The following is a 13,125-nucleotide window of genomic DNA, read 5'->3' as shown; positions in this document are numbered from 1 at the left end:
CAGAAGCACAGTGAGCAAGTCAGGAATCTTGGCCTTATTTTGGTCAAAGATCTGGATTTTTACAAAAAACATCAACAAAGTTACCAGAACTGTTTTTTATAATGTAAAAGTCTGATCTGACAAGGGCTCTGAGAAATTGGGAAAACTGTGATGCTCTATTTCAGGATTCAGCAGCAGCAGTATGTGTAGGCACTAAGAAACAGCTTCCACAAACATGGAAATCTGACCATATTACTCCAGCTGTCTGCTGACCTGAGTCCACACATCTACTCATACACTTAGAAACAGACTCAAAACCCTTTAGTTATCATAGGCTTATGTAGAATAAGGAGGGGATGTTTTTCTCATCATCATTCATTATTTTAATATGGCATTATTAGTTCATCAGAAGTATATAACCAGCTTTGCATTAAATATAAATTGAAGTTTTTGACCCTATATTATCCTTTGCATTACAGTGATGGTGATAACTTTAGTTTGATTTTTTCCTTACAGGTACCAGAATAATAACATGATTTTCCATTGCAGATGTAACCATGATCATTCCATACACATTGCAGTTTGTTGCTTATTCTAGAGTTGTGCTCAAGTTAATTAAAGGTTAAAGCTACAGCCAGCGCGAGTCTGGCTGATCTATGGAGGGCAAAGGCTTTGAGCTTGGAAGGCCGCACGCGCTTACGCAGCACTTATAAGATGTTATTCTTGGTGATTTTGTGCTTAGTCATGTTCTAATATGTTTTAAGTAGAAGTAGCTGATCCAGCAATATTCATTTAATATTATATGCTTGATTTGGAGCAATACACACTGATGGTCTTAATAAATGAAAGAGTCCTTGTAGCTGCCATGTTGTGTCTTACCAGGGTACAGACATAATAGCTGTCTGCTTTTGTGCGCGCATGTGTGTGTGTGTGTATGCTAATTTGTATTGCTTTTACTTCTTTGTTTTTTATTTACAGTGAGACACTGTGGACCTACTGTATATAGTTTCTTATGTTTTCATCTCTTGGTGCACACATTACATGTAATGGAATTTGCTCTGTAAATAAATTTGGCATGTGCATTTTTTTGGTTGGTTTAAACTTGGTTTAGCTGATATAAAGGGTTAATGGAGAGAATTTTGTAAAGGAGCTACGGTGCATCGCTATCCAGTGCAGATGTACTCAGCAGGAGAACTCAAGACAAGACTGCTCAATGAAGTTCCACCATTAATTAATGCTTCAATCATAAATACTATATCTATTAAGGGGCTATGTGCCACGGTAGTTAAAGCTGGCAATAATTAAATAATTTCTTAAAATGCCATCACTTTGAAACAGCCATCTTGGCCAATTACAGGCCAATCTTTAACCTTACTTTCATCTCAAAATGTCTTGAAAGAGTAGTTATAAAACTGCTTACTGAGTTCTAATCAGGTTTCAGAGCTCATCACAGTACACAAACAGCTTTAGTGAAGGTTAACAACTAGTGGCAAGCCATCGCTGTCCCTCGTTGCTTTGGAGAAGCTCAGGGGGAAGAGATGGAGGAAGGTGTAAGGTCTTTGGTACAGGACTTGCGCTTGAAGGACAGACCGCCTGATTTTTGAAAAATGTCTCTCTTTTTGGGGGGAATCTAGACCAAAATGTGTGGTCCGAGAAAAAAAAATCACATTTCTATACATTTAACTATAGTTTTTATTTGAAAATGTAATATTGAGTCCAATTGTTATGTGATCTGACACTTCAAGTAATGTAAAGAGTACCATAATACTGCTACAAAATAAAACACAAGCGTGCACCCTTTGGTACTACCAGTGGCATGCAATAACCTTTATAGGAAGTAAAAGAAGAAATGAGGAACAAACTTTTACATGAAAGAAAGCAAGAGAAACATGAAAGCTTGCTGCACTCCTTCCTTGGCTGACAAACTGTAAAATCTGTCACTTCTCTAGTGATCACCTTAAAATTTGCCACTAGCAGACAATGTCAATGACAGGGCACTGGGTCTGACTACCCAGTGTTTGTGTTTTTTGGGTTTAGTTATACTTTTTAAGTTTTGTATTATACAGTTCCTGGTTTCTAAGTTTCTGTTCTCAGTGTTTTATGCCCAGGCTTAGTTTTGTCTCTATGTCTTTCCTGTGTCCTGGGTATTGTTACTTTTGTCTCTGTGCTTCATGTCCCCACTGTTCCCACTGTCTGTCATGTTTCTATGTCTCAGTATCACGTCCACGTCTATCTGTCATGCTTCCTGTGTTACTTTGCTACTCCAGTGTTCAGTGTTTTTGAGTTTTGCTTTTCCCCTGTCTCATCACATCAATTAGTCCCACATGTGTGCTTCCTGTTCCCCATCCTCTCGTTAGCCGGCCTGTGTATGTTAGTCCTCAGTCTTCCCCTGCTTGTTGTCATGTCTGTAACCTTTGTGGGCATTCTCTTTGCTGTGTGTTTTTTCCTCCGTGCTCCTCGTAGTTTTCTAGCTCTCTGTTTCCCAGTTTAGTTCCTTAGTGTCCAAGTTTAATTGTGTTTTGATTTAAGTTCATATTTCTAGTTCCTTGCTTTTGGTTTTCTTTCCTGTATGTGTGAAGAGTCATTTACAGCCAACATAAAGCTGCCTCTTTCAGTTCACCCTTTTTTTATCAGTCCTACATCCTGCCTGCTACACTGCAAATCCATGACAGTCAAAAGGTAGAGGATTATTTTAAGAAAAAGTAACAAAAAAAAATCCTATGAAAGCCCCACTACACATGTAACTGTAGCTGTATATTGTGAATTATTATCAAATGGATTTCATGGATTATTAAAATATTAATATGATTAATATTACTGCTGCAGATGTTTAAGCCTGAGCTCACTTTAAATACTTTCTATGCTGTTTAATTTCAGGCAGTGCATCACGCTCTGTGAAATCAGGTGCTTGTAATTTGGATTTCCTGTCATCATGTATCTCAAAAAACAAAAACAAAACAAAACTCAGTAGTTCAAGCATTAATCTTGATGTATACAATAAAAAAATGTAATTAAAAGGGTTGCATGACTAACTGGTAATATTTACAGCAAAACTGGTTAAACTTTGTGCATTCATTCAGTCAGTTAATTTCTCAGAGACGCTGGTGCAGTCTGAACCTGTTTTAATAAATTAGACATTACAGGAGCTCTCCATTATTAAGGATTTCTTTGCAAACTACTCTGCATCATATATATGTATCACACATGTTATTAGTGAGGGGAAATGTAAGTGTTGAGATGGTAAATCACAGAGGAATGACATTAAACTGAACTTAAAATACAAATTGAAATAAAATGAAAAAAATGAAGTTCTGCTCGGATCGTAATGTATTTTCTGAACATTGTAAATCTTCCCTTAACAACAGCTCATAGCTGATACTGAAAAGAAAGTGACTTGAAAATTTAAAAAAGTCAGTTAAATATAAATTAAAATTAAGTAAAAAGTAAAAAATTACACAGTGAAACAAACAAGTGGAAACAGACAAATGAGTCAAAGACAAACTCCATCTTGTACTATCTGCATGGTTTTACAGGTCCTGTACAACTACCGTTAACCAAGGGGCTACTACTTCTAGGGCAGCCTTTACTATATCTATTAATAAGTTAATCATTAAAAATCCTACTACCATCTATGTTGCTAACAATAAGAGAAAACTAAAAGCAGAAGTACAAACAGTACAGTAGTTACTGTTGCTGCTAGTAAAACGTCTGAAACAGTCAAATAAGAAAAAAGGTCTGCCCTCCATCTCCAGCCTGACAGAGTTATAAACTTTTATTCAAGGCAAAAGTCTACTTTTTACACATGACTGTAGTGACCATCTGTTACATAAGTGATCAGCTGCACACCAAAAGATGTAGTACGTCAGATATCTCAGTGGGTCTGACGAACCTGCCAATACAATCAGCTGGTGTAACACAAAGACGTTGTTGTGTGCAGAAGAAGTGATGACACTAGGATTTTAATGGTGAAATCATGCGGAGTAGCCATATTTCCTGGAAACGTTTGTAAAATTAGCACATCCAATTATTTCCTCTTTTCTATTTTTTCTTCAGGCGTTGCCAGAATCTTTGCAGAAAAGAAGAAGCCAGGAAATGTTTTACCCACTAACCCCACCCTGTCTGACAGTAAAGCTATAAAATGTACAGGTCCTGCAAAAACTACCCATAATCCTTACTGTTATTCTACCACAAACGTAGACTTCACTACATCTATTAATAGGTTACTATTCCATTTTCAAGAACTTTAACAAAAACTACTACCTATGTAAAATTTCTGTTACTATCATAAATACTGTTATTGCCTCCACCTTATACTAATACTGCAAAATGAACCCTTAAAGTTTGAACCATTGTCTGCTTTCAGATTCCAGCTTGACAGCGTTTGACAGCTTAAGATACACAACTTTCCATATGATTTGAAAGTTTTACATCTGAAGTGGACAGATGTCTTCCAACAAGCCTGATAATACACAAAATGTAGTGCTGTCAGCGTTAATCTCGTTAAAATGACGTTAGCGCCATAACCGCATTGACGTGGCAAATCTATGCGTTGACACTGCGCAGCCCCAAGCATGGGGCGATCCGCATTAACTCGCTAATGCAGATTTGTCGTGTTAACGCGGTTATGGCGTTAACATAATTTTAACAAGATTAACGCTGACAGCACTAACAAAAAATTAATGTATTTGCTGCAGAGAAGAAACGTGCGCAAACGTTTGTATGTTTTTCAATGAAATACAACAAATGAAGTCTTGTAGCGTCTGAAAGAACTCGTTCAGTGATGTCTTGCTCGGTAGGGCTGGATCACCTTGCCCTGAAACACAACATAAGTATAGGGAAGAAGCAATATTGTGTTAGCACTTTAAGCAGTGGTATTGATATCATAGGTACCAATAGCAGCGTCATCACCAGATGCAAACATAAAACAGTTTTTAGAGAGGTGACTGTGGCTCAGCAGATTCTATGCATTGTGGGTGCTCAGAGTAGAAAAGTGCTACACAGCTCAAAAAGATAATGCGTTGACCTCTACGGCTGGTTAGTTAAGTTCCTTGTTGAAGGCCTAAAATGAACATTTTCAGCACTAGTATCTGTGTTTTGAACTGATCATAATCGGTCTGAAGTGTGGTTAAATGGTGCCAGCTACATCTAACTGTGTGGACATGGAGCAAACTCAAGGCCATGAAGACTTCATACAGTTTAAATTGACTAGAGTAGCAAACCCACACACTGTCCATGGGAAGCAGACAGCGTACAAACCTATTCACATACACTATGATTGTTATAGTATGATGCTATTTTATATTGTGACACAGCATTGTAATGTGATATCCTCTTCTGTGTTAAATATACAGATATATAGGATTGTGGAGTTGCTAGAAAAATATTTGTAATGCAAAATTAAAACTCACAGTATCAGTTCTGTCAGTAACAGTGGAAGGTTTGTTTACCTGAATAGCCCACAGTGTTTCTGCGTTCTCGTAGATGTGAGCTGAAGGCTCTTCCACCTGTTTGCTGCTTTTGTTCTTCCTCGAACACAGCAGTACCAAAACCCCACCTGCCAACAGATCATTGAGTCACTCCACCTTCAAACTCACAGTCAGGACAGAATGTCTCATAATGAATGTAAGAATATGATCCGGTCTGAATACTGCTGCTATTCTCAAAATGATTTAGTCAAGTAAAATAAAAAAACAACAACAAAATAAATCAAATAAGATATTCAAGCAAAAGAAAATTACTGAAACACTAAAATAAAACAAAAATATACAGGTTATTTGTCAATTTGAACATCTTTGTCCACACTTCCTCTCTGAAGAGGTTTGTCTCATCTTTTCACTGAGACTCAGGGTGTCTACATGACTAACTGGCTTTTCAGAGAGAGGTTGGGTTGTAATGTTTATTCTGAAGTTCTGAAAATCCCATGATAAATGTCCTCTATATCACAATATTTAAGGGAACTAAAAGTAAAACTGAAACTTAGAAAAGCTAAACTGAAATGAGAGAAAACAAACAAACTGAAGCTTTACTGACTTGAAATCAAAAACTCAAAATAAAAAATAAAACCCACGTCAAAAATACAAACTACAAGAACTCCGTTTGATCAGCATTGTTCACTAAGGTGAATGTTGTTGACATACTTTTTTAAGTGATTTGGATTGGCACAAATTATAAATGATGGACTCATCATCATTTTCCTAGACATAAACTTACTAATCCCACACTGGGGAAATTCACAGACGATTAGGGTTCAGCAAGAAAACCTAAATTAGAGATATATTCGAAAGAAAAAAAAAAATATATATATTATATTATGTTAAAGAACTAAATAAGGAAAATAGTGTACAAAAACTATCTAGCAGTTATTTCTACTATTTACTAATGGTTGCTGGGCAACAGATCAGTCGATTAACAACAGACATTAATGAAAGATCAGAAATTGTGTTATGATTGTGATTCAGTCAATGAAGGATGTGGGTGTTCTTGTAGAGGCTCTTTTTCCTGATATTAAAAGAACTTTTTGATCAAAGTTAATCAGAAAATACTTAAAATATCAAACTTTAGTGTGTTTGAAAAGATAGAATCATGTTTAAAAATACATAAAACACATCAGAGCACTGAAATTAATTAATCATGGGCGACAAGCCTCAGGTTAAATGTGACTAACACTATTAGTATGCTCTTCTCAAAAAGTCTGTGCAAATATTACCAAACCAGAGGTCACAATATGAGGACAGAGCATGTAGCTGAGCTCATGTATTCGTGTCCTAACTGTTCCTTTAGTACAGATGTCAGTGAGTCATTTTTCATTTTATTTTATTATTTTTTTAAATTACCAGCTTTTAAAGCTCCAGTGAACGCTGTGATAGATAAATTTGGGTCGTGTTCATCGGTGAATAGTGTGGCTCGTCCAGTAGTGGATGTCGGTATTTACAGTTCAGACCAGAATCTCCTAAACTTATCTCCACTCACACTCACCCATTATCAGGATGATGACAGCGGCAACTGAGACGGATATCATGAGGATGAACTGAGTCATGATGCAGTCCTTCAGCAGGTTGCTGTTGGAGGCATCTGGAGAAAGATGAAAGAGGAACAAAGGAGAGATAATCAATGGAAAAAAAGAAAAAAAAGTATTGTTTTATTTCTTTAGAACCGTTACAGTTATGATAATTAAAGTTTCCAATCGGGGCATTTTGTTGACAAATTATTCTGAAAACAGTGCAGAAGATTCACATCTCCAATCACAACCAGTGATCCAAACTAAGGTACTAACAAGTTAAATTAACTTTGATTTCTGAGGCAACTTAAATGTAGAGAAAAGGAAAATATTTAATTGACACACGAACAAGAACGTCAGCTACCTACCAACTGTAAGTATACAACTCGTTCTTATTTAGATATGCACGAGATGTCTTCTGGTGTTGGTGCCCTGATCTAATGCTCACACATGAAGTACAAACACAAAGCAAATGGGACACGAGTTCCTCGCCACTCATCCTAATTTGACTAAAGAGGACTGTTTTTTTTTATTTTTTTTATTTGTGTTTAGTATTACCATGGAGCCAAGACACCAATGGTCAAGCACACTTTCACACCATCTGTGACGACAGCAGTATTCGGCAGAATAGCTCTTCTGATGCTTTTTTAGTGGAGGCATTTGAAAGAAGGGCCAATTTTTAGTTTCTGCTGTCTATTGGTTGTGGGGGCGGGGACAATGTAGCACTTGAGCTCATTTCTCAACGTATTGATTTCATAATTTTCAACAGAATGGTCATCAAAGTCAAATTATTCTGAATCAGGAACCATATGACTACAATACTACTGAAACCCTCACCTCCAGCTAGATCCAATGGTGACCTCAAAGTAATCAGTAAAGCACAAGTCAGTAGATTATAGACAAGTTTTATGTCTGTTGACCAGATTAAGATGATTTATGAAAAGTAGACGTTTCCACAAACAGACCACTTGTTCAGCCTCATCGCCACCATAATTGTAAAACAATGCTTTACTTATTGAGTATTATCAGTTTTTTTTCCTGTTGCATAACTGCTGTATTGATGAAGAAGACAAAACTCTTTTTGCCCCTCAATTTTATTTTATTGTTAACAAACACATTTGCCATATTTTCCATTTTACATGTGTGTTTATTGCCATATACCACGAGTCTATCCATGCTCACATGCACATGGGCTTAAAAGACTGTCACCATAGCCCAATGGTATTGTTAGAGGTTAAGAACAAATATTCACATACATCCCACATTACTGCAAGAATGTGGTCACAGCTTTCCTAAACATGTTGAAACAGTCAAAACTCCTGTTAGACAGCTCAAAATGTGCATTTCTACAAATACATCATGCGATCTGAACACCAACTAATTTGTTTTGCAGCAATAAAGTAAATTGAAAGTTGGGTACTTACCTAACAAAAGGTGGAAAGTCTCCACAAAATGAATGCTGCCACCTCTCTTGATGCCACAGAAGTAAAGCCTGCAGTCCTCTGCTGTATAGTTTTTAATCACAAGTTTGTTTCCCAGGATTGAGAATTTGGATTCAAAACCAGGAGAGCAGTAGGTAGAGTCTGCTGAAGAAAAACTGCGGCCAATACATGCTCTGAACTGACTGTGGATCTCCATGTACCAGTGTGGGTCTGATTTCTGATTGGAGCAGGTTAGAGTGACATTGGTCCCCAGCTCTCCTCTGACCTCGGTCACGTTCTCGGCCTCTGCACAGAGCAGAAGCACCAACAGGATCATCCACAGTAGAACCATGATCAGCTTCAACATCCACAACAAGACGGAGTCGTCTGAAAGCAGCTCAGCTCTGATGTGATTCTAAGAGGGAAGTGCTCTACACTTCCTTTTTCAGATGGTCACTTGATATGACATCAGATTTTTTTAAAAACCACAAAAACGAACAAGCGCTCAGGAAGTAGAATTACATTGACCCTTGCTTAAACTCAGTAGCTTGGTTTAGTATTAGACATATTCAACTGTTTTCTGCAGCTCAATGATTTAATGACAATACTGCAGTAGTGACGCTAGTAATGAGAACAACAGCAACTTTAACAGCAAAATCATTGTACCAGAGATGACAGTGACATGTTTAAAGTAACAGCTTTTTTGTTTTGTTTTTTGGACTGGCTGCTACATGACATAAAAGGCTCATTTTAAATTGTACGGTGTCTTCTGATCTTCTTAAATGTTCCCACGGTCAAGAAATAGATTAGAAATAGAAATATGGATTAAAAGAACAAATATTACATTGTAATAAATGTAATTTTTATTAAACAGTGAAACAAAGTGGAAGCAGACAAATTACTTTTTAATACTGTTACAACAAATCATGAAATATACTGTGTACTGATACTACACATGAAAAAATGAAATGAATGAATCAAATCCCGTGATGTCTTGCTGAAAGAGGGTCGCCTACCCTGAAACAGAAAATGAGTAATCAGTACAGGGTAGTACAAGTAGTACTATTAGATAGTATTACTACTATCACTGTAACTTTTAATAGCTACAGTGATAGTCTTTGCAGCGTTAGCAGCAACACTGAAGGAGTAAAATAGCTATAGAGATCAAAACTTTTTAGCATTTTAACATGTGGGTCTGTGGGCAACTGTCTTTTTTAGAGCCAGACTCAAGTCTATATTAGGAAAAATGAGGTTTTTGCTGCTTCACTTTGGCTTTGAAGATAATATTTTGACCCTGGTTCATCTCATTCATTTGACTTGATCATCATGTTTTTCGTGCCAAAACACTGGTGTTCCTGAAGAAACCATACCTCACAATTGAGTAAGGCACCAGCCCTGCCCTAAGTTATGCCCTGCTTTTCATTCTTTCTGCACTAATGTTACCATGACTTCCTAAATGAACATCATGTTTTATTCAGTAAGACCTGAAAGGAGCTCCTGAGGCCATAAACCCACCAGAAAAGTGTTTGCTGAGCCCACTGGAAGCTGGAAGGAGTTTTGTGAAAAACTAAATATAATTCATGATTTAATAGCTCACAGAAGCAACTTTAGGAGCAATAATTTGAAGTAACCATTTCTGTATGACTTTAACCCAACCACAGTGAGACCTGCTGATGTACAGTTGGGAGATGATGGCTGAGAAATGAGTATATCAGAGGGACAGTTCAGGCTGAGCGGTTTGGAGCTAAAGTTAGAGAGGCTTTGATTATGTTTGTCCCTGATGCAGCTCATCCAAATGCACATGAAAACATTAATAATGGGGTAAATCAAAAGTTATAGAGACAAGGCTGAGATGTTTTGGGCGCACATAGAGGATGGGTAATAGATATATTGGACAAATTATGTTAAATATGGAGCTGCCAGGCAGTAAAAGAGGAAAAGAAGAAGACCTCAGAGAAGATCAGTGTGACAGAGGAGGATACTATTGCATGGTGGACTGGGGAGAATTTGTTGGAACGTCCTGTCTTGGGAAAACTGTATGACTGTGATAACGCACACCTGGATGATCTGAAGCAGCAAACATAAAAGACCAGGAATCTTAAATGAACAAAGCTGTTTTAGATTCTATTAATTTCAGAAGACATCACATGCATATTTCCATTTTGTCATTACGACTTAATGCCTGTTAACGTTCATCATAGCAGCCGAACATTTTTTAAACATTATAGAGAGTGATCCTAGTACCAGTACTGTCAGTAGTCATGGTTTATGCAGCACACACAGCATCAGTTTTGTTAGCAGTCACAGTTTTTACTTACCTGCACAGCCCGCAGTAGCTCTGTAGCATTACAGATGTGACCTGAAGCATCAGTCGTAGCATTTTCTCCTCTTCAAGCACAGCAATATGACGACAAAACCTGCCAACAGAGCTGTGAGTCACTTCTTGTTTATCCAGATGTACAGATCTAGATATATTCTTATAATACACAGATTTCTGTGCAGTCGCTGACAGTATAAAGCTGCTTCCTCACTTGATTGGTCACAGTGCAAAATGATTAAAAGAAATACGGACTGAAGTTTGACCAACACTTCTAATATGTGCTGCCAGAAACATCTATTCAAACATTAGATACTGTGATCTGAAGTTAGAAAATGTGCTAAATTTATCTACTGTGACACACTCACTGATTATTAGAATGACAAAGGCAGCCACTGAGACACAGATGATGATGAGGTGACTCTTATAGCAGTCGTTCTGTGGGTCGTTGGGAGGAACAATGACATCTGGAAACAAAGAGGCAAAAAGATCAACTGAGAACATGTTATAGTTACAAATCAGCAACTTGAAACACGCCCACCATCTATAAATTTTCATTGAAAAACATACTTTTCATATATCAGATATATAAGGTAGTATACAGCCATGATAGAAAAAACTCTTATTTCTTTAAACAACAACAACAAAAAACCCATCTAGTTACCTGTATCAATACACCATCGTATTGCTCTGCTGGGGTTTTTGTGTTAATTATTAATTTCTTTTTATTATTTTTATCCAAAGAAAGGATCGCTTTCACTCAAGAAATCAAGGAAATCAGAATAGGTGCAGCAGTTTGCCTTATGAAATCCAACCTTGAAGCTGCAAGGAACTTTTTTGTACCCAGTGTTCCAAAAAAGGAAAAAGAAAAATATATCAAGCTCACAAGTTGAGTTATTACTTGTTAGGTTTTAACTGCCAAAGTTTTCTTTTACAGTATCTCAGGACATGTTAAAACCCACCACGCTGGACCTTCACAGAGGAGAGTTTGAGTCAAAACAAATGGTGGGAAGTTTGGATGTGAAAAAAATAACACATGATCTCATTCCATTTGCATTCATTCTCACACTTACTAATACTAATGACTATGAAGGTCAGACATGAGAACAAAGTGAATGCAAAAAGTAAAGAACGTGGTAATAGATAACAAGTTAAAACATGCAAAACAGAAAAGAGAAATCCTGTTAGCCTGCTCAAAACCTGCTTTTCTGCAAATACGTCATAAAGCCTGAGAACTAACTAATCATTTGTTAGTCATATGTTCATATGTTTTACAGCAATAAGCAAAAGAAAAAAAAAAAAAAAAACTTGGCTACTTACTTGAGACGAGGTGGAAAGATTCCACAAACTGAATGCTGCCATCTCTCTTGATGCCACAGAAGTAAAGCCTGCAGTCCTCTGCTGTCAAGTTTTTAATTATCAGTTTGTTTCCCGTGATTGAGAACTTGGTTTCAAAACCAGGAGAGCAGTAGGTAGAGCCTGCTGAGGAAAAACTGCGGCCAATACCTGCTCTGAACTGACTGTGGATCTCCATGTACCAGTGTGGGTCTGATGTCTGATTGGAGCAGGTTAGAGTGACATTGGTCCCCAGCTCTCCTCTGACCTCGGTCACGTTCTCGGCCTCTGCACAGAGCAGAAGCACCAACAGGATCATCCACAGGAGAACCATGATCAGCTTCAGCATCCACAACAAGACGGAGTCGTCTGAAAGCAGCTCAGCTCTGATGGACTCTGACACAGAAGTGCTCTACATTTCCTACTTTACATGGTGACTTCAGTCAGTGTGACGTCTGAAAAAACCAAACAAAACCAAAACCGAAAACAAATCCCCTTAATGTCGCACAGGAACTAAAACTTTACCACTTCCAGGCAGTAGTGTGGCATGTGGGTTAATGTGGGTTCTAACAGCTTCATACTTCATCGGATGACATCTCGGGGAGGCACACTGCCGTGAGTTCTCAGAAATTGGCTGCTTGAGCACAAGAAATGACAACATCACAGAACGCAAGCTCACGGCTCTCCAACGGGAGATTGAGAGACCAGTGTTGGACTGCAGAACTGCTTCGAAATTCATATGAGCTGTTCGCACTAAAGTAAAAAATACCATCACTTATGCGGATACCCCTCTGGCGCCAACTGCAAGGCCAGAGCTGAACAAAACACTCTGATAACGACTGTGTTTAGTCTGTTCCTTCCCATTCCATGCAAGGCCACCTGGGTTGGCTGGAAGACTGTTTACTTAGCCTGGCAGGGCGAAGGTCAGCTGAACTATGGACACGCACACGCAACCTGAACCTGAGCAGGTAAACCAACAGCCGTAAACCAATAACAAACTCATCCTACATGATAAAAAAATGCTGTCTTCCTCAGCTTTGTCCCAGCATTTGTCAACAGGACACAACCACAAAACG

General features: G+C 37.9%; 2 protein-coding genes across 3 annotated transcripts; both read right to left on the bottom strand.

Moving 5' to 3' along the window:
- Window positions 1–1,710: 1,710 nt before the first annotated feature.
- Window positions 1,711–8,781, bottom strand: LOC147301627 (uncharacterized). 2 transcript variants are annotated; one of them, XM_086282675.1, is made up of 4 exons: window positions 8,401–8,781; window positions 6,955–7,050; window positions 5,427–5,533; window positions 1,711–4,792 (listed from the first exon to the last, which is right to left on the bottom strand). In XM_086282675.1, the coding sequence occupies exons 1-4, from the start codon at window positions 8,762–8,764 to the stop codon at window positions 4,754–4,756; spliced, it is 606 nt and encodes a 201-aa protein (XP_086138801.1). In that variant the 5' UTR covers window positions 8,765–8,781; the 3' UTR covers window positions 1,711–4,753. The 2 variants fall into 2 exon arrangements, with proteins under 2 accessions (XP_086138801.1, XP_086138800.1); XM_086282674.1 differs by lacking the exon at window positions 1,711–4,792 and having other exon boundaries at window positions 5,352–5,533.
- A 506-nt stretch (window positions 8,782–9,287) lies between these two features.
- On the bottom strand, window positions 9,288–12,711 carry LOC147301626 (uncharacterized). The gene is made up of 4 exons (XM_086283387.1): window positions 12,035–12,711; window positions 11,083–11,181; window positions 10,716–10,814; window positions 9,288–9,414 (listed from the first exon to the last, which is right to left on the bottom strand). Exons 1-3 carry the CDS (start codon window positions 12,396–12,398, stop codon window positions 10,765–10,767), a joined length of 513 nt encoding a protein of 170 aa, XP_086139513.1. The 5' UTR covers window positions 12,399–12,711; the 3' UTR covers window positions 9,288–9,414; window positions 10,716–10,764.
- Between the last annotated feature and the right edge of the window lie 414 nt (window positions 12,712–13,125).

Source organism: Aulonocara sp. 'chitande type north' Nkhata Bay, linkage group LG23 (assembly GCF_057382095.1).
Source record: "Aulonocara sp. 'chitande type north' Nkhata Bay isolate Kocher_YH1m ecotype deep benthic linkage group LG23, A_spYH_male_GT1.1, whole genome shotgun sequence".
NCBI lineage: Eukaryota > Metazoa > Chordata > Actinopteri > Cichliformes > Cichlidae > Aulonocara > Aulonocara sp. 'chitande type north' Nkhata Bay.
Note: the sequence above shows the minus strand (reverse complement) of the source record. Positions and strands in the feature narration are given on the sequence as shown.